The sequence below is a fragment of the Thunnus albacares genome, chromosome 13, assembly GCF_914725855.1.
Source record: "Thunnus albacares chromosome 13, fThuAlb1.1, whole genome shotgun sequence".
Lineage (NCBI taxonomy): Eukaryota > Metazoa > Chordata > Actinopteri > Scombriformes > Scombridae > Thunnus > Thunnus albacares.
In genome coordinates, this window is record NC_058118.1 from 12,514,953 (window position 1) to 12,538,095 (window position 23,143).

Below are 23,143 nucleotides of genomic sequence, written 5' to 3' on the forward strand. Positions count from 1 at the left end.
AAGAGTCAGAGTTAAAAGTTTCAGTTTCTGACAAAAATGTTCAGACTCCAACTAAACTATTTACTGTTATTTACTTTTGTGACAAACTGGAGCCTGAAATCAGATAAAAAAAAATGTTTTGCTATACTTTTAAAGTCATTATTTCAGTATTTTCTTGAAGTCATTTGAGATAAATAGATTTTCAAATACATAAACAAAAAGTCATTTCCGTTGACTAATTAGCCTTATAAATGAAATGCAAGTAAATCCTCTTTTTTGGCAAAAATTTTTAATAAAAAAAGCTCATATTTCCTCTTAAAAACATATATACATAATTTGGTATATTACATTTTCATTTTCAGATCAAAATGGTCACATTGTGGCAGGTTGGCGTTTTCTTTGGCAGTCCGTATTCTTTTTCTGTACGATCCAGGATTTTACCTCAGAAGTTGGAGTCTTCACAAGGAATAGGCCTGAAGGTGACTTCTTTGTTCTCCTCAAGAATGAAGTCGTATCGACAGAGAGGCCTGTGAGAGACAAAATCAATATCGAAATCTGGAGCTTGGAGCATGTAGGTTGCAAAGGTGGTTTTTAAATCATTAAGTATTGCCTACCTGTCCTTGCGTTCCAGATGTGTGAGACGGACTTGGAGGACACGCAGCTTATATTTGGGCTTGAACACGTTCCCAGTGGAGAATGTGAGAGACACCTTATTCACTGACTTTACATCTTTGTCAAACTGGGCAAACAACCGTGTATTTTTGTACTTCTGGAAGTTTGATGCTTTACTGATAAGAAAGAAAAGAAAACAAAAAAAAACACTGCTGAGAGAGAGAGCAGTAACAGATGACCAGAGAGACTTCATGGTGAAATATTGTATATTAAATATTGTACTTGAAATAGAACATAATGTGAAGACTTACTGGTCGATGGTTGCCACTGCTTCTTCACCATTCCCATGAAGTTTAACAGTGATGTAGCCCCAGCGTTCCACCTGGTTCCATATCACCACTTCTACCTTGTAGTTTGTCACTGAGAGAAGATATGAAGATGTTGATTTGTTTCATTTTAGTAATTATTAGCCTCATAAGGAAAAGCTTGACTGACAGAAAACTCTAGTACATGGGTGGTGAGACTATGAGGATTAACTGTTAAAATAAATTGGAAATGTTCCTTTAAAGTCTTTATATGCACAAACAGTAGATGAGAGACAACAAGAGATATTTGTCTGAGAAAGAGAGAAAACAGGTCTTAAAGGGCAAACATTGACATTTCCTATTTATTGCTTGACATTCAGAGGATGTTTTAATCATCCAGCAAGGAAAAACACTTATTAAAAACTCTACAATTCATGTTAAGAATATATCTTGTTCCACTGTTTTCATTGTTAAATGTCTTTACTTAACAGGATGAGGCTCGGTTCTGTTTTCAGAGATGTCCTCAACAACTGCCACGAAACCCTTACTAGAAACTCACTTTCACATCAACCAAATGTTGCTAAGAGCATCAGTTATTATTATTATTATTATTATTATTATACTTACTGCAGAATGGAGTCTCTTTATTTGTGGTGAAGAAAGCTTTTGTTTGCCCCAGGCGCAGCAGGATGTCTTTCCACTTTATGACGTCATAACCTGGATTTGAGTGAAACAGCTGCGTCAGGTTTACAACAACTTACTCTAACTGCTGAGGAAGTAATGGATTTATTCAAAAAATACACCCATCTTAAATTAAACATATAAATTACAACACACTTAAATTAAAGAAATACTCATCTAAAATGCCTCAAGATTCACTTATTTCATCACTGTTACTTCCATATAATCATATTGCAAGCTTCCACTAGCTTTATATTGTGTTCATGTAATTTTTGATTAACTACCTGAAAAATGTGTGTATGTGGTTAAGTTGAGGCATCCTTTTGAGTGGATAATGTGCGTTCTTCATTTAACTAACAGATAATAAAAGTACCAACCAAAGGCAGGACATCCATCTTCTCCAAACTGCGTACAGTTCATGCAGTTACCATTCAGAAAGTCCTTGTAAGAGGAGCAGGGGAAGCTCCTGGTGAAGCACGTCCGACTCAGAGAGTCAAGGTAGAGCAACACTGATCTCTGGTGGTCGCATTTGAAATAGGCTGTTCCTTAAGAGTAAGATAATCACATGTGATTATAAATCCAACATGTTTTACAGTCAGCAGTTTGATGGTGATATTTGGGTTTTCATTTTCCCCATAATTTCAATGACATTACCAGAAAAGATGGTTTTGGGGCATCCAGGTTGGTCTGCTCCTCCATTTGCATAGAAATCAATGTGACCTAAAGGTTTTCTGAAGCCCAGGGCTGTAAACACACAGTTGACACATTAAAATGACAAGAATACTTTTACACATATAAATTATCTGTATGATTTTGTATACATAAAGAACATCAAAAACCATTTAAAACATGAATAAATGAATATATAAAACAGTATGTAAGTTCAACTTTACCATCCATGTCTGTATGAAGAACATCCACAAACTGGGCATCTTTGGCATCCAGCCGATTGTTTGGAGTAGCGCCGGTGAACTGAGGCCCAGCAGGATCCAGAGCTGCAAATATCAACATCAGTAAACCTCAATAGAACTTCAAAATGATTTTACTATTTGGATATCTGGATGTCTGGATTCTGTTTTATATCTTTCTGTTACAGAAGCACTCCCGATGTCTAGACCTGCTTTTCTTTTCTTTGGGTTTTTATATATGATCCTCTGCACACTACAGACATTATGCGGGAGGATTTTCTGCCTTTATGCCACAATCTCTCCACTGGGATTTCAGAAACTGTGCTGTTTTCTTACAGGTGATTCCTGCCCATACAGCCAAAACCTGAACTGTGATACATTTACACAACTACACAACTCAACTGTGACTCTGCTGCTCTGTGTTATTCGTCATTTGTAATGTTGGCAATCTAGAAATTAAAGTTCATTCTAGTGTCACCTTATCATGATTTTTACCTTGATAACCATTTCAACCAAATGCCAAAACTATAAAAACATAAGTGTCTGAAGATTGTGTAAGTAAATACATTGATAAATATGTGCATTATTTCTGTAATTCTCTAAGGATGTCCGCACTGTATGTTTACTACTTTCTGTTTAAAGTTTAAATGGACCAAGTTTTGGAGCTGTGTTTTTTTTTCATTTTGACATCAGGAGTCAGAGATTTTGACATATTAGCTTATGAGGTTCAAGTCATTATTAAGCTGTTTGGCAGTGAATTGAAACAATGGTCATCTCCACAGAAAATCAGTCTGAGCACACAAAATTTCTGTTGTGTAATTTTATATAAGAAGCTCAGGAAATGTCATAACATTGGTAAATCTAGAAATATTCAGGATTATAAAAATTAGGATTGTGAGGTTCACAATTTTACCTGTAATTCTTCCGATTGCCCCATTCAGGTTTGCGCCTACAAAGCCTGATATATGAGCTCCAAGACTGACTCCGATCATGTGGATGGAGCTCAGAGAGGCACCACTTTCCTGAAAAGATCAGTCATCTGTTATAGCAAGACACTGCATGCTCACAGAGAGAAATCAGGATGCTACAACAGAAATATATTTTGCATGTATCAAATACATCTCATACCTGCATCATTTTGATGAAAGCAGTGAGGTTGTCTGCTACCTTGTGTGTGTTCTCCACTACTTTTAAATAATTCACATTGGTAGCCCCGTGGTTCCAGTCCACTACTATGACGTTACCGTCTGTCCTGACCAGCAGCAGCTGTGTGATGTTGTGAAGCCACATCGGTGGAGATCCTGTGGGCCGATAGCCATGAACAACGAAGGTGGTTGGCCTGGACATGTTGAACTGAGGGTGGGCTAACAGGTTGGTGTGGGACACAAGTGAACCACATGTTGCAGTAGAATTGGTGTACAGCAGCAATCTAATCCTGAGGTCAGTTCCTATGATTGAGTGAGCCAGATCTAGATCTGTGAAGTGATCGCATGTCTGAACTGGGGGGAGAAAAAAAGAAGGGGCAGACAGAGATAGAGAGAGAGAGAGGTGTGTTTTGGGAGGAGAGGAGGAGAAAATTAGACGACCATTTTGATCTCAAGAAAAGTTGCATAATCTTGAATTATTTGCTGATTTGTCATTTAAAATGTCTGTCATAATCAGTGACATCATTCCCAAATATGACTCGGTATGTGAGTAGTCATTGTTGGTCTTGGTTGAAACTGTTTTCAAATGCAGCTTCGCCCACTAGAGAGACACCACCATGTCCTGGACAGTTTCCAATGAGAGAACAGACAATCTAACACTGAGATCTATGAGTGAAACTGACATAAATAAATACACAAAATGACAGATCAATGACATATAATCATAGATCATTAGAATAGCAGAAAATGTGATAATGACAAACTGTAAGTGTGCCCATGTGTTCTGATAATGCTACCAACCAAACTACATGAGTCTAATTAAGCAAAACAATAAATACTAATTTAACATTCAATGACAGATATTAATCTCTACACAAACAGTCTGCTACGGAAATAAAGTGTGTTTACAATAGATGTTGATTTTTATCTGAACCAGTAGACAGTTTTCTTGCTATCAAGCTGACATTGGTTAAACATTTGGCACTAGCTGAATGTTTACTTCATTAAGTTCTACTGCGATGGGAGAGTCGCAGGTCTAACTGGTGAAACTCGTAAACATTTACGTAGATCACCACAGCTTGGTTGCATGTGTATCAGCTGAGAGCCCATCATGGGTGTTGACAGTGACCGCATCAAACACACTGGAAGTTTCAGTTCCTCAATGTTGTTCCCCAGAAGTACAGTTGCTAGACACTTACTGTCAAAAACAACTATTTGTGTGTGTTTGTGTGTGTACATACATCAACAAGGTTAAGATGTAAATTGAGAAATTTACATTTCAGAGCATTATGCTTTGGGCCTTACCTTTGCATAGTTGAACAGCTATCAGCAAGAGTGTTGTCAGATACTGCCACAGTGACATGCTTTAGACCAGTAACGTGCAAATAATCTACAGAGAGAGTTATCAGAGTCAGAAATGGATTTGAAAAACACACCATTCAGATACTATTTGGTCCTTGGCACTGCCAGTTAACTCCAAAACACATGTACACAAACACAACAAAAATAAATACATATTAAACACATCCTCCAACCACACTAGAAAAAGCAACATTTCAAGGAGACCACTATCTTTTTCCCTCACATGTTTTCTTTGACACTTTGTATTTAACTCCATAGACTGTAGTTTGTATTTTTTTTCTCTGAAGCAAACTACACTGGAGCATAGCAAAGATAAGATCAGAGGTGGGTTACTTATCTACTTACCTTCAGATGTAATGAAACTTGTCATGAGTGAGTGGAAAATAATCATTTCCATTTTCATTCTTGGCAACTTCAACGTTTGTTTCTTGTTTGCCCTACCCACTGAGATTAAACTCCACCAATGACAGAGTGATCATAAGTGAAACTGAAATCTGCACAAATTGGGTCTATCTGTGACTAGTTTTTTCTACTACAGTAGACGCGTGTACATGTTCAGTGTCTTCCTTAGATTGAACTCTGAATAAATTTGACAAGAGTATAAAAGAGTATAACATGACTTCATTGATATCAGAGTCTTACCTTTGTTGTAGGACAATATTTCCTGGCCCGGTGTGTCAAAGGTCCAGAATATTTCAGGTTATCCGTTGTTTGTAACTCCACATATTTAGACAGTGTTCGCTTCAGGAAGTGACAGAAGGAGCAGTAAAGCAATATTCCCAGCCTGCATGCTCTCACCAAGATAACCACACCCCTTGCCCGTTGCCCCAGGTCATTGTGTTCACCGGTGAAACATTCCTGTGAAGTCACTCCTGTTCCCAGCACACTGAAACCGGTTATGCGACTGTTTCTTGTGTTTCAATCGAACTTCAATCTTTAAAAATAACATTGTCTTTGTTTGTCTTTTTCATGTGAAAGTGAGAGGCGGTTAAATATGTCAAAACTCTGACATTTGAATGCTGTCACACACCAAATTATACTCTACCTCATTATTGTCCCCCTGACTGTACTGTATGTGAATAGCTTTGGTAGAAGACTTAAGTGGGAGTTGATGATCTAACTTGTGGTTGTAGAAACCTCTATTGACTTTCAGTTGCTTTGAGTGTTGGGTGAATGTTCAGTTTTGGGTTAATTTCCATTTTTACCAGCAGTCTTCAACCTGAAAGGGATTGTAAATGTTTAAGTTTAGAGCAGTTTACCTGACTGCCCTTGAAAATAAAAAAGATAAAGATAAGATAATCAGTAAACTTCAAACCTTATTGTCATGTTTATGTTTATGTCCTACTTTTGCAAAAAAAAATACATGAATCAAAATGAAAGTCCCTAGAACATATGACAGAATTTGCTAGAGAATTACCTTATATCAAGATGAGCATATATCATAAATGTATTTATGGAAATGCATCAGTGATATCTCCTTTGAACATGAAACACACCTACAATTATAACAAAACTATAGTCTACAGCTAACACACTGTTCTGCAGGTATAATATTTACCATGTTCATCATCTGAGTTTAGCACGTTAGCAACATCAGCTGATGGGACTGTCTTAGTTTTGCAGGTATTCAGTCATAAACCAAAGTATTAGACAAACTGAAATTTTGAGCTGATGATGGCACTTGTTGAAAAGTTAAGAGATCACCAAAGTTATTATAATTCATCCTGAGGAGGACATGAATGTCTGCATCAAATTTCATGACGCTCAATCCAATAGTCTTTTATTTCACTTAAAACCACAGCTATCAACCTCATGGTGGCGCTAGAGGGAAATTCAGAGGATCTCCAGATCAGAAATCTTCATCCTATGTGGACCATGAATGTCTGTACAAATTTTTGAGTTGAGTTTTTGAGATATTTCAGTCTGAACAAACGTGGTGAACAAAGTATTTTTACTTAATTTATATTTTTTACATTAATACTATAATGAAAGTATTTTTGCATGTGTGTTTCATCTATTTAAGATTGATCATAATATGCTCAGTGTGACTGTGTGTGTGTTTTAGACAATATGTGCATATATGAATCATGTAGCATTTCCCAACAAGGACAAACTGCAGCCGGATCATATGATGTAACCAGCCTGTATGGTGTACAGTAGGAGGTGGTAACAACCAGCAGGTAGTGCAATGTTTCATTGATTTCAAGATGTACTCTCACTGTATTCACAACACAAATTACATAAGATGCGGCACACTGGCACACAATTTTGTGAAATGTTGGGACACATTGTCCCTCTGTGTTTGGTTCCAAAGGCTGCCAATGTAAAAGCTCTGGGCACATACTCACCTTTACAGTTGATCTTAACATACATTGTTAGCAGCCTCTATTCTCTACATTTCACTGTGTGGGAGGACTTGTGAGAAATGTTTCAAAACATGAGCATTTTTCACATTCAGTTCTAGCTGAACTGTCACATATACTGTACTGTATGGATTTTAGTGCAACACATTCACCTTCCTAATTCTACAAGCTTCAATATTACCACGTGGAGAAAGGAAAGTCCTCACAAGCTCAGTATTGATGATAAGTGCAATCTACTTTTCTGAATGCCTTTACGAGAGTGGCTTGAACTTTGCTCACTACATTCTCCCGTCATCAGGGTCAGGCAGGTCGATGGCATGTATACTTAAAAACACTCACAGGCTTAGAAATCACCTCAGCTGAGGAGCGGCAGGTGGGTGCAGCAGTGTTGTCAGTGGACGAGAGTAGAGCAGAACATTCTGGATGGCTGGAAGGAGACGAGGACGAGGAAGCAACGTCCAGCAACAGGCCCCACAGAGCCAGAGAGGAGGCCCTCGCAAGGTAGGTGGTCTTCTGTCATTATGAAACAAGGCCTCCATGTTTATTCTTACTAACACTTCAAATAATTATCATAGGGGAACCTTGAGAATCTGGTTAAACTTATGCTTTTCATACTTATATTGTGTTTTCATGTGTCAAGCTTTGAATAGTAAATGTTAATAATTCCTCTGTGGTTATTTGACTTGGGAGTGGACAGTTAACTGATTAGCTGGGTGGGACGATGTAGCCATGACTCATTTTTATGTATTGCATAGGATTACATAATCAATCTCGAGTGATATTAAGCTTTTGTTTGCCATGATATAAAATGATAAATGAAGCCATTCTTTGGGTCAAAAGTAATTCTGTGTAATTAGTTATCATTTCTATAAATGTAAATAAGGATTGTGAGTCACACAATACAATGCGTAATGTACACATAACATCTGTGTCTCAAATGTGGAAGCATATGAAAGCCTACATTATGTTCATGTCTTACTTGACTTTGTAAAGTGGTAAACTGTGGCTAATTTTCAATAGCTAAGAGAGCATATTTAAGCAGGAAAGCAGGCTAACATTATTATCATTCACAAAGTTCTGAACATTTGAAAATGCAGTTTAAGAGTTAAACTAAACAATCTTATAGTTTAAAATAACACAACACATGTGGGACATTTTAGGCAGAACAAGAGTTCAAAGTATACCTCACAACAGATAAAGCTGTGTATATGTAATGTATACACACACAAACACAAAGTCCATGACATACCCAGCCGCTCATTACTTCAGACTGCTGAGATTATTCACAACTGTCTTTAAAATATTGTCAAAGGTTATCTGACTTTGATAATATCTTTATCTATGTCAAATCTAGGGAAGAATCCAACCTGCAAACTTACAACATCTCATGTGTTTATGAAAATAGACCTAACAGCACAGTTAATATTGCAATGCACTGTTGTTGTATTGTCTTCCTGCATTGTTTTGTTTTTGAGTGTGAGGTAATGACCTAAACTTCTCACTGTATACAGACAGTGAGATCTTTTTCAGTTTGTACACTTCCTGTCACCTGATGCATGTCGAGACCCTGAACAGGACAGGCAGTTAAGCAGACGGGTGAACTGATTTGGAAAAATACAGCATTTAATTGAACCTAACACATATTTATTTCCTTGTCTCTGTATTCAGGCTCTGAGGGAGCCGGCTGCTTTTGCCAAGTCTACAGGTTGTGAATCAGACGTCCAGCATGAAAAGCTGACAATTGCCCAAGCACGGAGGGGCACACCAGGTCACACTTCTCATTTGCTTTGGTTGCCATTGCTAATAAATAAAGGAAAAGTAGTAGAGTAGGAGAATTATTAACTTGAGATGTTTCAGTATATTGCTTTTATTATATGACGTAATATCAGCTGATATTACCAATGTTAGTATCAGTCTAATATTGTTTTACTGCTGGTTATTTGGCTGATTGTCGGGTTATTGTTATCATAATCTTTTTCTCCAGTAATGCGTCACGCCACACTAGAGCCCGACCGATATATCGTCAGGTGATATTATCAGCTGATATTGGCCTATCACAGATATATCTGTATCAGCGTGTATATCGTCTGATGTGCACCAATATATATATATATATTTTTAAAGTTTTATAGGCAGCATTTTATGTATATTTGATCCTTTTTCTTAATTCAAGTTTAATATACATAGATGTATGTTTTTTTGTTTTATTTGTTTTTTATTTATAGTTATTCATAATTTTTAAATTGCCAGTGAAGTTTACTGTTTCAGGGCACGTCACTTGATACAATAAAGTTTACTGTTAAACTATAAAATATCCTGCCTCCATTACATATCATTGTCACAAGTGTTTGATCCACACATTTAAGGGATCACTGCAAAAAAATATGTGTGTATGTATATATTCTGTACATATAAGATTATCAACTGATATATCAATATCAGAATTTTTTTACTCTCTAATATTGGTATCGGCCCGGCCCCAGACATCCAGTATCAGTCGGACTCTATGCCATACGACTGACAAATTAGCAACAGAATGAAAGAAAATAACTTGTTTTGATTTTTTTGCTCTTGCAAATATTATCAGTGTCAGTATTGGCTGATATAGGTATAAAATATCAGATATTGGTATTAGCTTCAAGATACCATATCAGTAAATCCCTTTGACCTCCAGAAAGTTTTTGTAACGCCATGCTGGTATCCTTTCATATTTCTTATCTTGTAGCTCATCGTCCAGTGCGAGTCTACGCTGATGGGATCTTTGATCTTTTCCATTCGGGGCACGCTCGAGCTCTGATGCAGGCAAAAAATGTTTTCCCCAACACATACCTGATAGTAGGAGGTAAAGCATGAATCTCACTCCCTCAACAACACAGTAAACACAGTAAAAACACACAAAGAAAGACAGTTTAATGCTTTCTGTATTAGCTGAATATAAGTTTTAATCTTATATATCCTTTGCCTTCAAAGGGCCAAAATTTTAAGGCTCTTAGGCTAAATCTTCCAATTTAGTAATTCCAGATTAACTCTTACTCCCGGCTTAGTCTAAGGTCCTCTCTGTCTTTGTGTCTCCAGTCTGCAGTGATGAACTCACCCACAAGTTTAAGGGCTATACAGTGATGACAGAAGACGAACGCTATGATGCCCTGAGGCACTGCCGTTATGTTGATGAGGTGGTGCGGGACGCTCCCTGGACCCTTACCACAGAGTTCCTCCAGAAGCATAAGGTCAAAGCTCATGCAGTCATAGGACACCACAGCTTCTTGAAATGTCATACAGTGGCAACAACAAGGATATCAAGTGTTCAGTCAGGGTGAATACTGTCATGTTACACTTACAGATCGACTTTGTGGCTCATGATGATATCCCTTACACCTCTGCTGGATCAGAGGATGTTTACAAACACATCAAGGAAGCAGGTGAGGATTCATATAACCCATTGTGATACATTATGGTTGTCATTTATCATATTACTTGAATTACTGACATGTATTATTTGTGTTTTCATGTCAGGAATGTTTGTGGCCACTCAGAGGACGGAGGGCATCTCAACATCGGATCTGATCACTCGTATCGTCCGAGACTATGACATCTATGTCCGACGCAACTTGCAGAGAGGATACACAGCCCGAGAACTGAATGTTGGATTCATTAACGTAAGGGAAAGCATATTTAATAATTTAAAACATCTAAATATTGATGTTTTTGACACAAACACAATACAGTAATGTACTGACCATTTCTTCCTGTGACTTTCTTGACAGGAGAACAAGTACAGGCTCCAGAACCAGGTGGACAAGATGAAAGAGACAGTCCGTACGGTGGAAGAAAAGTCCAAACACTTTGTCTACAGAGTGGAGGAGAAGAGCCAAGACCTCATCCACAAGTGGGAAGAGAAGTCACGAGAATTCATCTTCAACTTCCTGGAGCTTTTTGGACCAGATGGAGCTTGGGCACGTTTACCTTTAAATTAATCCATAAGACACTGAAAGGAAGAATCCCTCTTAAACATCAGCAGCTATTGAACCTTTAATTTCTAGGTTGATTAAGTTATTAAATTCTGTGTTAATATTAATAGATAAATATATATGACCAGCAAAAAATAATCCTGCACATAACACCCCCATAAAACCATAAATTCTTATCATTACACCTTGTTGTTTGTACAGAAACAAACAAGATATAATATGTTAATAAGTGAGCTTTAGAGGTGCTCGTATGTGGATTTTATTGCTTATGGACAGAGTCAGACTAGTTGTTTTCCCCTATTTATAGTCTTTATGCTAAGCTAAGCTAACTCTTGCTTTTCTGGACAAGATAAACTCTTCCTATGTCCCTTTTTTGTTTTATTTTGTACTGAACAACAGCACAAAAGATGATGAAATCTGTGACAGAAGCTGTGACAGAAACAATTGTCAGTGAGGCCAGTGTGTGAAAGGAAAGGGGGTAAAAAAAACTTTTCAGGAAAAGTGATATCTCTGATGGCGTCTCCATCACGGATAAACATCCATAAACCTATTTTGAAATCACAGAAAAAAGACGTCTTGTAACTTCAGATCTTTCTTCATAATAGTCATGTTTAGATTTTTTCTTCAGTATCAAAAGTAATCCAGTGATAGCTGTTTTTTACCTTAACATCCAGGACCAGAACTGGCTTATGCAATTGACCTCCCCACAAACTGCAAATAGAAAATATTATAACCTACAAGTAGACAAGTAGATTTGGCAGGTTGGAGGAAAGTGACAATAAACATGTCATAAGATATTTAACCACAACATAACTCAAGAAAACACATCAGATCACATCATTGCAACAAAATAAATCTCTCCTCTGTTTCTGTCTATGTTTAGCATGCGATTCAGGAGCGGAGTGGGCGAATGCTCCAGGCCCTGTCACCCTACTCGTCACCCCGTGGCTCCCCCAGCAGCAGTCCCACCAGACGTCGCTCTGTGTCTCCTGACTCCTCCCCCACCTCCGCCTCTCCCCCCTCTCCCTCCCCTCCTTCCTCTCCATCCTCCCCCTCTTCCCCCTCCTCATCTAAAAAGGAAAAAGGGACACGCTCCTTTCCAAAGTCTGCCTCCACACACAGCAGACATGCACAATGAGCTCATCATGCTTTGGCTGTTTATAATATGTCATAATATGTCTAAGGGGGCTATTGATTAAAGCAAACAACTAAAAAATGAAGTGGTTTAATTTATTACTGGTTTATTCAAGTGCAAGTGCAACATATCATAATGTACAAAGTGTTTCTTCACTGAAAAGTAAAGGAAAAGAACATTAATATTTTGATGTGGTGTGATTTGTTTTCTGTTACTTTTCCATATGTCTAGAATTTAAATACACAACACATACCCTTAAAGTGTCTTCACAGTGTTAATAGTTTTTTGTCATTTTTTTATATTAGTAATGGATCTAGTTACTTTATTATGTGAAAAGTGTCTTACAGTGAAGAATCCACAGATAAATTTTAGCTCATTGTTTTGGTTTTATGGCCTGAAAACATGTTTCTACCAGCAATGAGCAGGTGTTTTTAGCAAAAATCTGATAAATCTTTGTATGCTTCCTACAGCGCTGCACAGCAGACAGACAAATCTGATGATGAAAGAACATATAGCAGTTAAAGACATAGATTTTTTTTCTTCGAGAGTTGGTAGAGAGCAAATAGAGCAACAAGACGAGTGAATGATTAACTTGTCAAGTGACCAGGAACACAGCTCCAAATGACTCCTAAAGTGTAATGTTTGCCAACACCATAACTTTATATGGTTGTGTTTGAGTTTTCAGCTCTTTGTGGAGCTCCTCTGCCCCCAAGTGGTCAAAATAATCAATTTTTGCAGCTAACAGATGTGCCAACATTAATGTACCTTACAGGACAGGTTCACATTTTTGCAAGTTTATCTTGATGCAGCAGTCACATATCTATATAGATACAATGAAAGACTTTTTTCTCTCTGTATTGTTCCTCATGTCTATACTAGCTGAGGTCCCTTACTGACATGATTCCCATGTAAGAAATGGGGAACAAAATCTACAGTTTTGGCAGTCTGACAAAGTTCAAGAGGGCAACTTCCATATTTACAATTTTTTAGTGCCAAATTCCCTCTTTGTGTGTCCTCAGACAGTGTTTTCTTGTTGAGCTGTGGTGGTGGGTCAGTCAGAAAAAGAGATACAAGAAAGACTATAACGTTGGTAGATGTTTTTTATATTTGGATAATTTTTCTAATTATTTTAATATTAGCTTCAGCTGAACTTTTAAAAAAAGAGGATTGTGGATTTTGTCTCCCATCTCTTACAATGGAATTAAGAGAGGATCTTTATATGGCCATAATGGACATGAGGAATGAGTATAGTGTCAAAAAACTGTTTCAATGCACAAAGTAATGTTAAACACAGACTTCCTTTAAGTGTAAATATCCTACTAGTAGCCTATAAAGTATTAAGTTGTTTTAACTTTAGCTGCTCTTAATTATATTTTAACGGTAACCATAACAACAGGGCTGTAAAAGGACATTAAACGTCACAGCCGTAGTACTTATCATACCACGACTATAAACCAATCAGATTGCGAGATTTTAATGACCCGATTTGTAAATTTACATATTCATAGACTCAGGAATTTTCAATGAGGGAGAATGAGTAGGTGTAATTTTCAGGATTTTAAGAAGATAATTTAACTTTTTTGTGTGGAAAAAACATATCAGACACAAATTATTAGTACTTTAGTATTTTATAGATATATATCTTTAAACATGTCTAAAGAGGATGTTTAAAAATATTTATAGAAGGGCCCTGCTTTGATCTCGTTTTAACAGATTCTGCAGTCAAACCAAAGCAGATATTGAGTATAAAGCATCAACTGAGTCAACATTATATTATTAAAACGCAGATAAGGAACTACAAACCTATCTGCGCATGTCCCCGGTAAGTGTCTGGGTCTTGTAGTATCCTCGGCTCATTTAAAACCGTGCCTATGACGTCACCGCCGGCTAATGTCCTACACGGATTAAAGATGGCTCCTTCTCACGCACTAAGGTGCTGTAAACGGGCTCTGAACTGGATACCTGTCCTGTTTATTAACCTGGTGGTCGGCTGGTCTTACTACGCCTATGTCGTGGAGCTCTGCGTGTGTAAGTACGCTCACTTTGGGATTTTTTAGTTTTTTTTTTCACAAGTGTTTATTCATGTGTCGGGAGGTGCGGATTTGTGCTCGTGCTCACAGTTGCACGGTGGCCAACTTTGATAAGCTAGTTGAAGTGAGATTTAAAACCACCCTCAGGCTGCACTGTCTCATCTGTCTGATTGTTTATTCATTCACATAAACAGCATTCAGCAGCGTGTATAATGTTAATGTAATCAGGCGACATTGTTTCTGTTAGATTAGGAGAGGAGAGACAGCCTGGCCAGCTTGTACAGTCATTAATTAATAGTTAATACATTAATCATTATGGCTGTTATGATTCATGTGACGTCAGATATTATGATGGCAGAAAGAAGCTGCAATAAAAACTTTATCTGATGTTTAAAATGTGCAGTGTGTTGTGAATGAATGGACAATAACAGCTCCCTTCAATGACACAAATTAAACTATGAATGGGTCCAAGTGTATTTCCAGTCGCTGTGTTTTATAGTATCAGCTGGCTTTTTCCTAGTACATGTACTGAGGACATGAGTTATCTCTTGTCCTCCTCAATATATCTGAATTTGAACACATAACATGCATTTTAACATGCATGCATTTGAATTTTGCATCTCAATTTACCACAAGGTGAGATTTTACAATTGGCAATGATTGTAATCATTTAATTGTTGTTTGAGCACTAATGGAGCAGCTTTGTCAGCCAGCTGTAAAATCCTTATGTAAATCATAATGAGGAATGGGTATAGATTAACCATGGGATGCATCATGTTACTCGTTGTCTATGGAGAAATTTAATGAGGGCTGGAGAAGAATGAAAGCTGTTAAAACTTTTACAGTGCCTGGGGGAACAAAAATACAAATGCACAGCCAGTGTTAGATATTCGCACTGAATTGAATTTAAACATGTTACCATGTTATAATGGCTGTTTGTTGTCAAGGTGAATTTATCTTTAATTGAATGAATTAGTTGCAACACAGCATAAACAGGTGCTCTCAAGTGATTAGGATCCATAAAATCCAAAAACATGGAGACGAATCATTGATTCAGACAAAGAGACTTTACAACTGTACACAGATTTATCATCCAGTTGAGGAAAGGATTTCCTAATTTGTCTAATATTCAAATGCATGCATTATTATTTATACACTGTAGTATAAACCTGACGCAGTGTTTCAAGCTTTCAGTCTTTCTCCCTGCACTCACAGTCAGGTTTTTATGGTATGTTTGAGCCTGGAACTGATGATACCACTATCAGCATGTGGATGTACTGTAGTGACTGTGGTCAGGACAGGGACAGCCCTGCTGCTTAAACAAAGCTCTCTCTTATGGGTGGGTCACTGCTGGCCGTGCCAGGCTGCTGCCACATGGTGTGAGAATGGGGTGGTGTGTATGTGTGTGAGGTGGGGGATGTGTTGACATGCATTCTTTGGACATTCATTAATGCTCACTAATTAGTTTTTTTTTCTCTGCCCTCTGTGTGTGTGTGTAATGTAGATACAATCCCAAATAATGCAGAACGAAGTAAGTGATACATATATTACATGTTAATTCACGTTTGATGCTGTAATTCCTCCTCATTTTTAATGTTATATCAAAGATTATGTCACAGATTCCAGTGTCACTGCATTTAAAACATCTTCTGTCTCTCTACAGTCAGCTATTTGGTCATCTTTCACATTTTCCTCATCATGTTCATATGGTCTTACTGGAAAACTATCTGGTCTACACCAGCCAGCCCCTCAACAGCGGTAAGCCGAGAGTAGTGTCTTTAAACTCCTCACCACAACGGTTACCTTCTTTAATGGCTACATGGAGAATATTTAACTAAAAGCAAACACAATAAACATATGTTTTTTTTTCCAATGAACACACCTTATTGTCATGGTTTAAGTGTAGTATTTCATAAATATACATGTATAGAGAACACATAATTTCACAAATAAATATTGCATGACTGTTCAATGCAAGTTTACAATACGCAATTTGTTGGGCTTTCTTTAACTACATTCACATTCCAGGCCTTAATGCTCAATTCTGATGTTTTTAGTCTGATTTGATCTTTTTGTGTTGGTTCACATTCATGTTTGTAAGTGACATGTATCCAGCTCCAGTGTGAACATCGCTGAGGTCCTAACCTGCCTGCCAAAAATCAGATCTGAGTCACTTGAAGCAAAAAAAATCTGATTTGTGCCACTTCAGCGTGTAATGTAAACGTAGCCTCTGACTCAGTCCTTTCTCCTCCTGTCAGTTCGCTCTGCCCAGAGCAGAGAAGGAACTGTATGAACGAGAGGAGCGGGCCGAGGTGCAACAAGAAATCCTGAAGAAAGTGGCCAGGAATTTACCCGTGTATACACGCACAGCAGGAGGAGGTGAGGCTTTTCACTACAGCAGCAACGGTGACTGTTTGGCTTACTGTTTAAACGCCCAGTAGCTGCTTGAGAGCAAACCACCGGGGAAATTGTGTAACTGATTTACTGTTGTCACCACTGCCTCTAACGCAGCAGGAAGGACGCGAAGACAGTTTCCTCATTGTTCACCTCATGTATGACACTCACATGCACAACATAATATAAGACATACAAAAGAAATTGTGCAAATGTATCGCTGCATTGTGTCTTCCCCTTTTGGCTGAAAGTGCAACACTGTTTATGTCTTCTATGAGAGAATGTACTCTGTGATAAAAACCATAAGATGTTATTTTCCTTGTCTGTCTTGTGTTTACGGAACTGCGTGTAACAGGAGGGTTAATTAGACTCAGGTGCACCTCGTTACCTCTGTGGGCCACACCTGGCTCTTCTAATCACCAACAATGGTGCGTTTTATACTTGGTCTCAAAGGGCCATTTGAAAAGACACTTTCTAAAATAATAATACCACCATATTTATAATTTCTACCTTTATTACATTTGTAGAATTGGAGGATTTATTAATTTGAAAATTTTGAGCAGCTTAGAAAGTCTTCAAAGTGTTAAAAAATTCTAAATACACCTCAAATTCTTATTTTTCTTCAATAAACCTCATATACTGTATATAATTATTCAGTAATGTTTGAATAATTCTGCTTTCATTTTTTCTAAACAGCCATCCGATACTGCGACCCCTGCCAGGTAATCAAACCTGACCGCTGCCATCACTGCTCAACCTGTGAGATGTGAGTGTACACACTGTAATTAAGGCTCATAGTTTTCATTTTTTACTTTATCCCCATAAAAGACCTGTATTTTTCACTCTATTTTATGTCCTCATACATCCAAAAGTTGTTTTTTCAGACTGCCAGTAAACATTGTTCACTGCAGCTTCTGCTAACAGAAATATGTTGTAACTATGTTACATAAGAAGAAGACAAATAAATGGTTAACCAGAGAGTTTATTTTTGCTGCAAATGTTAGTTTTAAACCAGTGTTGGGTGGTGCTTTTCTAATTAAATCATCCATTGTAAACATTTAGTTTTAAATATTGAGCAGTATGTGTTATCTTATGCTGACGTCTTTTTTTTCCTCATGTGGTATAAGTGCCTCTGGGTAACTGATCAGCCAAATGTCTATAATGTCTATAAACATTTACTAGATGGCACTAACAGGATGTATGTTTTCCTTATTCCCGTTCTTCAAGGTGTGTGCTGAAAATGGACCATCATTGCCCCTGGTACTGTAGGCTTTTCTCATTTAACTATGCTTTTAATCACCTTTGTCCATACAAGTTGTTTTTATTGTAAAATTGTAAATTTTCTCTTGAAGAAAATGTAGAGAAATGAGCATGTTTCACTTCCCACTGTCCCCAATGTTCTCTTCCTGTTTCAGGGTGAATAACTGTGTTGGATTCTCAAATTACAAGTACTTTGTCTTGTTCTTGGCCTACGCTTCACTCTACTGTTTAGTTATTTGTGCTACAGTCGTCCAATATTTCATCAAATTCTGGACTGTAAGTACAGAAATGTCCTCTGTTTCTTTAAATTGCCTGTTCTTACATGTGTGTGCTTGCTGTGGTTGCAGTTTATTAAAGGTGGTTTTAGTATCCTTTTGAATCTCACATTATTTATAAAATCAGGATTCAGCAGCCTTGGGTTAAAAAACTTTATGGGGATTTTGGAGCAGGGGAAAAACCATGAATATGCTTCCCTTTTAAAGTTCTGAAATACAGAATCTCTAATTATTGAAGTAAAATGTAAAAATGAGGATGTGGTGAGGCATGTGATCACCCACTAATGGTTACATTGTAAGATATCAACCAATAGGTTACAAATGCTACACTGTGGTGCACAATTGTGTATCATGTGAATGCTTATCAGAGGATCGTCTTCAGCATACTGCTTCACATGAGACAATGGCTTCTGTCATGCAGTCTAACAGTGAAGGAGTATGTTGTCTTACAGCCAAAACAATACTAACATTTAAGTTGTATGAGACAAAAATAATAGATGGTGTTTCCAGTGACTTGCTTATTAATTTGTTGCCCCGAGGCAACAAATTAATAAGATTTAAAACTTTGCCACTTCTACTGCAGTCAGTTGTTTGCTAATGACTTGCTGACTTTCTAAAGGTTAACACTTTTGTCCTTTTTTTTTTTTCTTTTCCCTCTGAAGAAACACCTACCTGACACACACGCCAAATTCCACATCTTGTTTCTGTTTTTCGTGGCGGCGCTGTTCTTCATCAGCATCCTGTCGCTTTTCAGCTACCATCTCTGGCTCGTGGGAAAGAACAGGACCACTATAGGTAGCTATAGGACATGCATTTCTTGATAAAGATTCAGTTTGACACACACTTTTGTACTGAGATTGTTAACTTAAAAAAATTTTAATATCCATTTTCAGAGGCTTTTAGGGCTCCTGTCTTCACAAATGGTCCGGACAAAAATGGGTTTTCTTTAGGCTTTAGCCGAAATGTAGCTGAGGTGTTTGGAGACCAAGCAAAGTACTGGATCTTTCCTATTTTCTCAAGGTAAAACTACTACTGACCTGACACATCTGTAGCTATAAATCACCTACGCAATCATAATGATGCAAATAGATAGACATTGTGTCTAAACTGTTTAACCTTATATTTCAGTTTCCATTTTTAGTGTTAAAGCTATTTTAATAGAATGGAGAAAACCAGAAAAAAAGACTAATGAAGTACTACGATCCCAAAAGTACAATTAATTATCATTGCTGTCATGTTGACTTATGCTGTCATTATCTCTGTCTGAATCAGTCTGGGAGATGGACATTCCTTTGTTACCAGATTGGTTCACATAGATCCTGAACAAGCAAACAGTGTCCTTCAGCAAAATGGCAAAAGGTTAGCATTCCTGAAAAAAAAATATTTTAATGTTTTCTTTCAGTTTTGTTTTCTGGGTGTTAATCACTAATTTGACTTTAATTACAGCCTTGCTGATGAGGAGACCAACCCTTGTGTGCTCGGTAACAATATACAACACGAAGTGGACGACGGCAATCAGAAAACTGGTGATGCTTTTTCTCACATTTTCATTTTTGTTCTTATGGTTTATGATGTTAAGTATAGTTTTATAATTACTGTTTCTTCTCAAAAGAGCTGTAACAGATCCTGAAACATCGATTTTGTACAAATTGTTTCCTTTCAGATGGAGGCCAGATAGTGTCTGTGACAGTGGAGAGTGAGCCATAGCAGGTATGTGGACATGACATAAACACTTTGTCCTCCTCCTGTGTTTATTTGTACTCATTGTCGGCTGTCCCTGCAGGTCGCAGGCACACCAGTAAAGAGCACGTCAACTATGATGCCTTAAACCAGGATCATCTGCACATCCACAGGAACCATCCTCCACCCTCATTTTGACAGTGCAGCCTCAGGTCGCATGTTTTGTATGTACGTTAAATGGACCATCCTTCATCTTTTGTGCTTGTAAAAGTTGCACCACCACAATACTGTTATCATGTCAACAGAGGCTGTACAGTGACCCAATAGACTGCACCAGTCTGAACCAGAGGCGATTCACAGGTTTTGTCTTTGTTACTAGCCAAAGACATTCAAATAATATTATTTGAAAAACTCTGGGGCTGCTTTTACTCCCCCTTGAGCCAATGTTTCTTTTAACTGAAGGGAATAATCACATTATATATTTCAACTAGAGACTCATCCTTTGTCAGTATTAATCAAGAATTAATAACTAAGCCTCAAATTTGTTTGTTTGTAGAACAGTGGGAGCCACAAAAGTGATATTTGTCTTCAGGACATAATTGAGTAGGAGTGAAAACTCTGTGTGAACCATATGTGCAATATGTCTAAGCAGGTTTTAACTCCGAGCACAGTGCAATTATTAAGACCAATCGTCAGTTATCAAACGGTCTGATTCAGTTTACAGTTTACGTCATTGAATATATTTAATGGTCTTTCTGTTTACACTATTAATATATTTATTTTTTGCATTTCAGTTTTTATATGATGGTTGACATAAGCTTCAAATGTGAGGACCAAATCCAGTTTATCTGCTGTTTAAATACTTAATTCCAAATTATTATTTAAGACACCAGTAGATCACATATGCAGAGTAATTATCAATGATATTTTCCGTTGCACTATAAATAATTGTCATTTATTTGTTTTTAAGCTTTTATAAATTAATTTCATTGTCTTTCTGTGTCTATTGATTTTATTGTAATGGCTTATTTGTTTTATTTATATGTACTGGTGTTTTGTTTTAATGTTCTCTTCATGAGAACATTAAAACAATGGTTAGTTTCCTCTGATGGGCAGGTTGGGACCTTGCATGGTAGCCCCTGTACCCATTCAGCGTATGAATGTGTGTGAATGGGTGAATGTGATTTGTAGTGTAAAAGCGCTTTGAGTGGTCGGAAGACTAGAAAGGTGCTATACAAGTACAATCCATTTACCATTTACCATTCATTACTTCTACTTAATCTCACACTCATGGTCAGTCCTTTGCAGTTTATTTGTATAAACTGAATCAGTCTTAAGTGTTAATGCCAAGGATTAATTCTATTGTTGTTTTTCCAGTTTGATGATAAGATTTATTTGAAAGTTGGAGAACAAGAGCACAAATTAAAAAAAAAAAAAAAACAATACACCCTACATAAAGATTTTGTCAGAGAGGTCAAGGACTTTTGATCCATTTTGACCTTGAGTGTGAACCAGGATAGATAAGCAGGTCTTTATAGCCCACTGATGAAAGAGGAGGCTACTGTCATCATAAATGCTCATCTCTGTGCTCCTGGCAACTGCTTCATTTTATTACATCCCTTTTAGTGGAAATGATGCACAGCACAGTGTTCCATTTGCCTGAGTGAGCAGTTAATAATTATGTGTAGATACTACTGACTGGTAGCCCATATGAATGTACTCACACAACGTCTCACACACACAGTTTAATAACTAAAACCACCTAATGCACCCCCAAGTGGCAAGAGCTGCTATTGTAGTTATTCCTGTAAAGAACTGCTTTTTTATTGGGGAAATGATTCATGTTCTGTAACAATAAATGTAATTTAAGAAACTATTACGTGTGCTCCTTTTCTTGTGATTGTAAATGTGTGGGTTGTAATTTGGAGCTCATGAGAGGAATTTAAAGTTTAATTGACTGTGAAGCAACTGATGTTGTGGATGTTGTCAGATGTTTATGATAACCAGCTCAAATTACAGGATTGTGTTCAGATTAGTCCAGGTTTCAGACACTGCATGTTTGATATGATTATTCTGTTTCTCAGTCAAATATTCAGTTATTTCTGCCTCCGAGTGCAGGATCTCCAAAATCTTGAATATTCATACAATCGGTATTGTAATTTGCCTTTTGTGTATTGTTTGCTAAAGGTATTACAACTTCATTTGCACTCTGGACATAAAACACATTGTCAGACTTGTACATTGTAGAACAAGTATGTTAAATAAGGGACATTCTCTCTTCAAACTATTGTAGAAGAGCTGCCAACCTACAGTAAATGAGGAACATGTGGAACAATAATCTCGGTTCTCAGTAAAAGAAATAATAATAATCTCGGTTCTCAGTAAAAGAAATAATGCCTCAGCTCTATAAAAGTTACAAAAGAAAATTATAATTTCTGTATCTATAAGCATAAGTATATATAGCTATAAGCTACTCAACTTGACATTTAAAAAGACAGTGGTGATAAGAAAGCTGTGAAGCTGTACAACGTGATAGTTGTGACATGAGACTGTCCTTTTCACTTTTTCAGGATCGTTAAAGTTAGACACTGCTGACAGTCCAGTAAGATTTTTACAGGCTTTTCAGTTTTTTAAACTTTGTCTGGCACATGAACACAATGAGCTGGGAACATGACCCACCGGATACCAGGGAGAGGTGAACGACCTCAGTGCCGTTCACCTCTCCACAACAGTGCAACAGAGATACACACAACACACTATTTATAGCAATAATTCTACATTAATCAGTGGTCATATCCTGAAGATTTGTAGAGGGAGCTTGGGGGACATCCAATGTGAAAAAAATAATGGAAACACCTCACAGAAACTGACTTTAACCCAGAAGTAACAACTTCTGTGTACCAAAGATACTGAAACTGAATAATAAATTATACAGATTGAAGGAAATTTCTTTATCTTTTTATAAGCAACACACCCAGTCAAAGTTCATCCCTCCTGGCACACTCAGAGGTTATTGACCTTTTAAAAAAACTCTGAACTTGGTGTC

At 37.3% G+C, this 23,143-nt stretch overlaps 3 protein-coding genes across 3 annotated transcripts; 2 read left to right on the forward strand and 1 right to left on the reverse strand.

The window, feature by feature from the left end:
* Positions 1 to 277: 277 nt before the first annotated feature.
* lipia (lipase, member Ia) lies at positions 278 to 5,799 on the reverse strand. Its single transcript, XM_044370720.1, has 11 exons — positions 5,635 to 5,799; positions 4,936 to 5,020; positions 3,614 to 3,984; positions 3,399 to 3,507; positions 2,471 to 2,572; positions 2,232 to 2,321; positions 1,955 to 2,122; positions 1,524 to 1,613; positions 903 to 1,011; positions 594 to 767; positions 278 to 506 (listed from the first exon to the last, which is right to left on the reverse strand). Exons 2-11 carry the CDS (start codon positions 4,991 to 4,993, stop codon positions 422 to 424), a joined length of 1,356 nt encoding a protein of 451 aa, XP_044226655.1. The 5' UTR covers positions 4,994 to 5,020; positions 5,635 to 5,799; the 3' UTR covers positions 278 to 421.
* Positions 5,800 to 7,566: 1,767 nt separating this feature from the next.
* Positions 7,567 to 12,640, forward strand: LOC122995591 (choline-phosphate cytidylyltransferase B-like). The gene is made up of 8 exons (XM_044370901.1): positions 7,567 to 7,856; positions 9,024 to 9,123; positions 10,081 to 10,197; positions 10,431 to 10,582; positions 10,696 to 10,774; positions 10,869 to 11,011; positions 11,120 to 11,308; positions 12,207 to 12,640. The coding sequence occupies exons 1-8, from the start codon at positions 7,779 to 7,781 to the stop codon at positions 12,459 to 12,461; spliced, it is 1,113 nt and encodes a 370-aa protein (XP_044226836.1). The 5' UTR covers positions 7,567 to 7,778; the 3' UTR covers positions 12,462 to 12,640.
* Positions 12,641 to 14,340: 1,700 nt separating this feature from the next.
* On the forward strand, positions 14,341 to 21,973 carry LOC122996061 (palmitoyltransferase ZDHHC20-B-like). The gene is made up of 13 exons (XM_044371589.1): positions 14,341 to 14,486; positions 15,993 to 16,019; positions 16,152 to 16,246; positions 16,747 to 16,867; positions 17,579 to 17,648; positions 18,110 to 18,142; positions 18,298 to 18,418; positions 19,080 to 19,212; positions 19,311 to 19,437; positions 19,690 to 19,776; positions 19,864 to 19,943; positions 20,081 to 20,127; positions 20,201 to 21,973. Exons 1-12 carry the CDS (start codon positions 14,369 to 14,371, stop codon positions 20,122 to 20,124), a joined length of 1,056 nt encoding a protein of 351 aa, XP_044227524.1. The 5' UTR covers positions 14,341 to 14,368; the 3' UTR covers positions 20,125 to 20,127; positions 20,201 to 21,973.
* Positions 21,974 to 23,143: the final 1,170 nt, after the last annotated feature.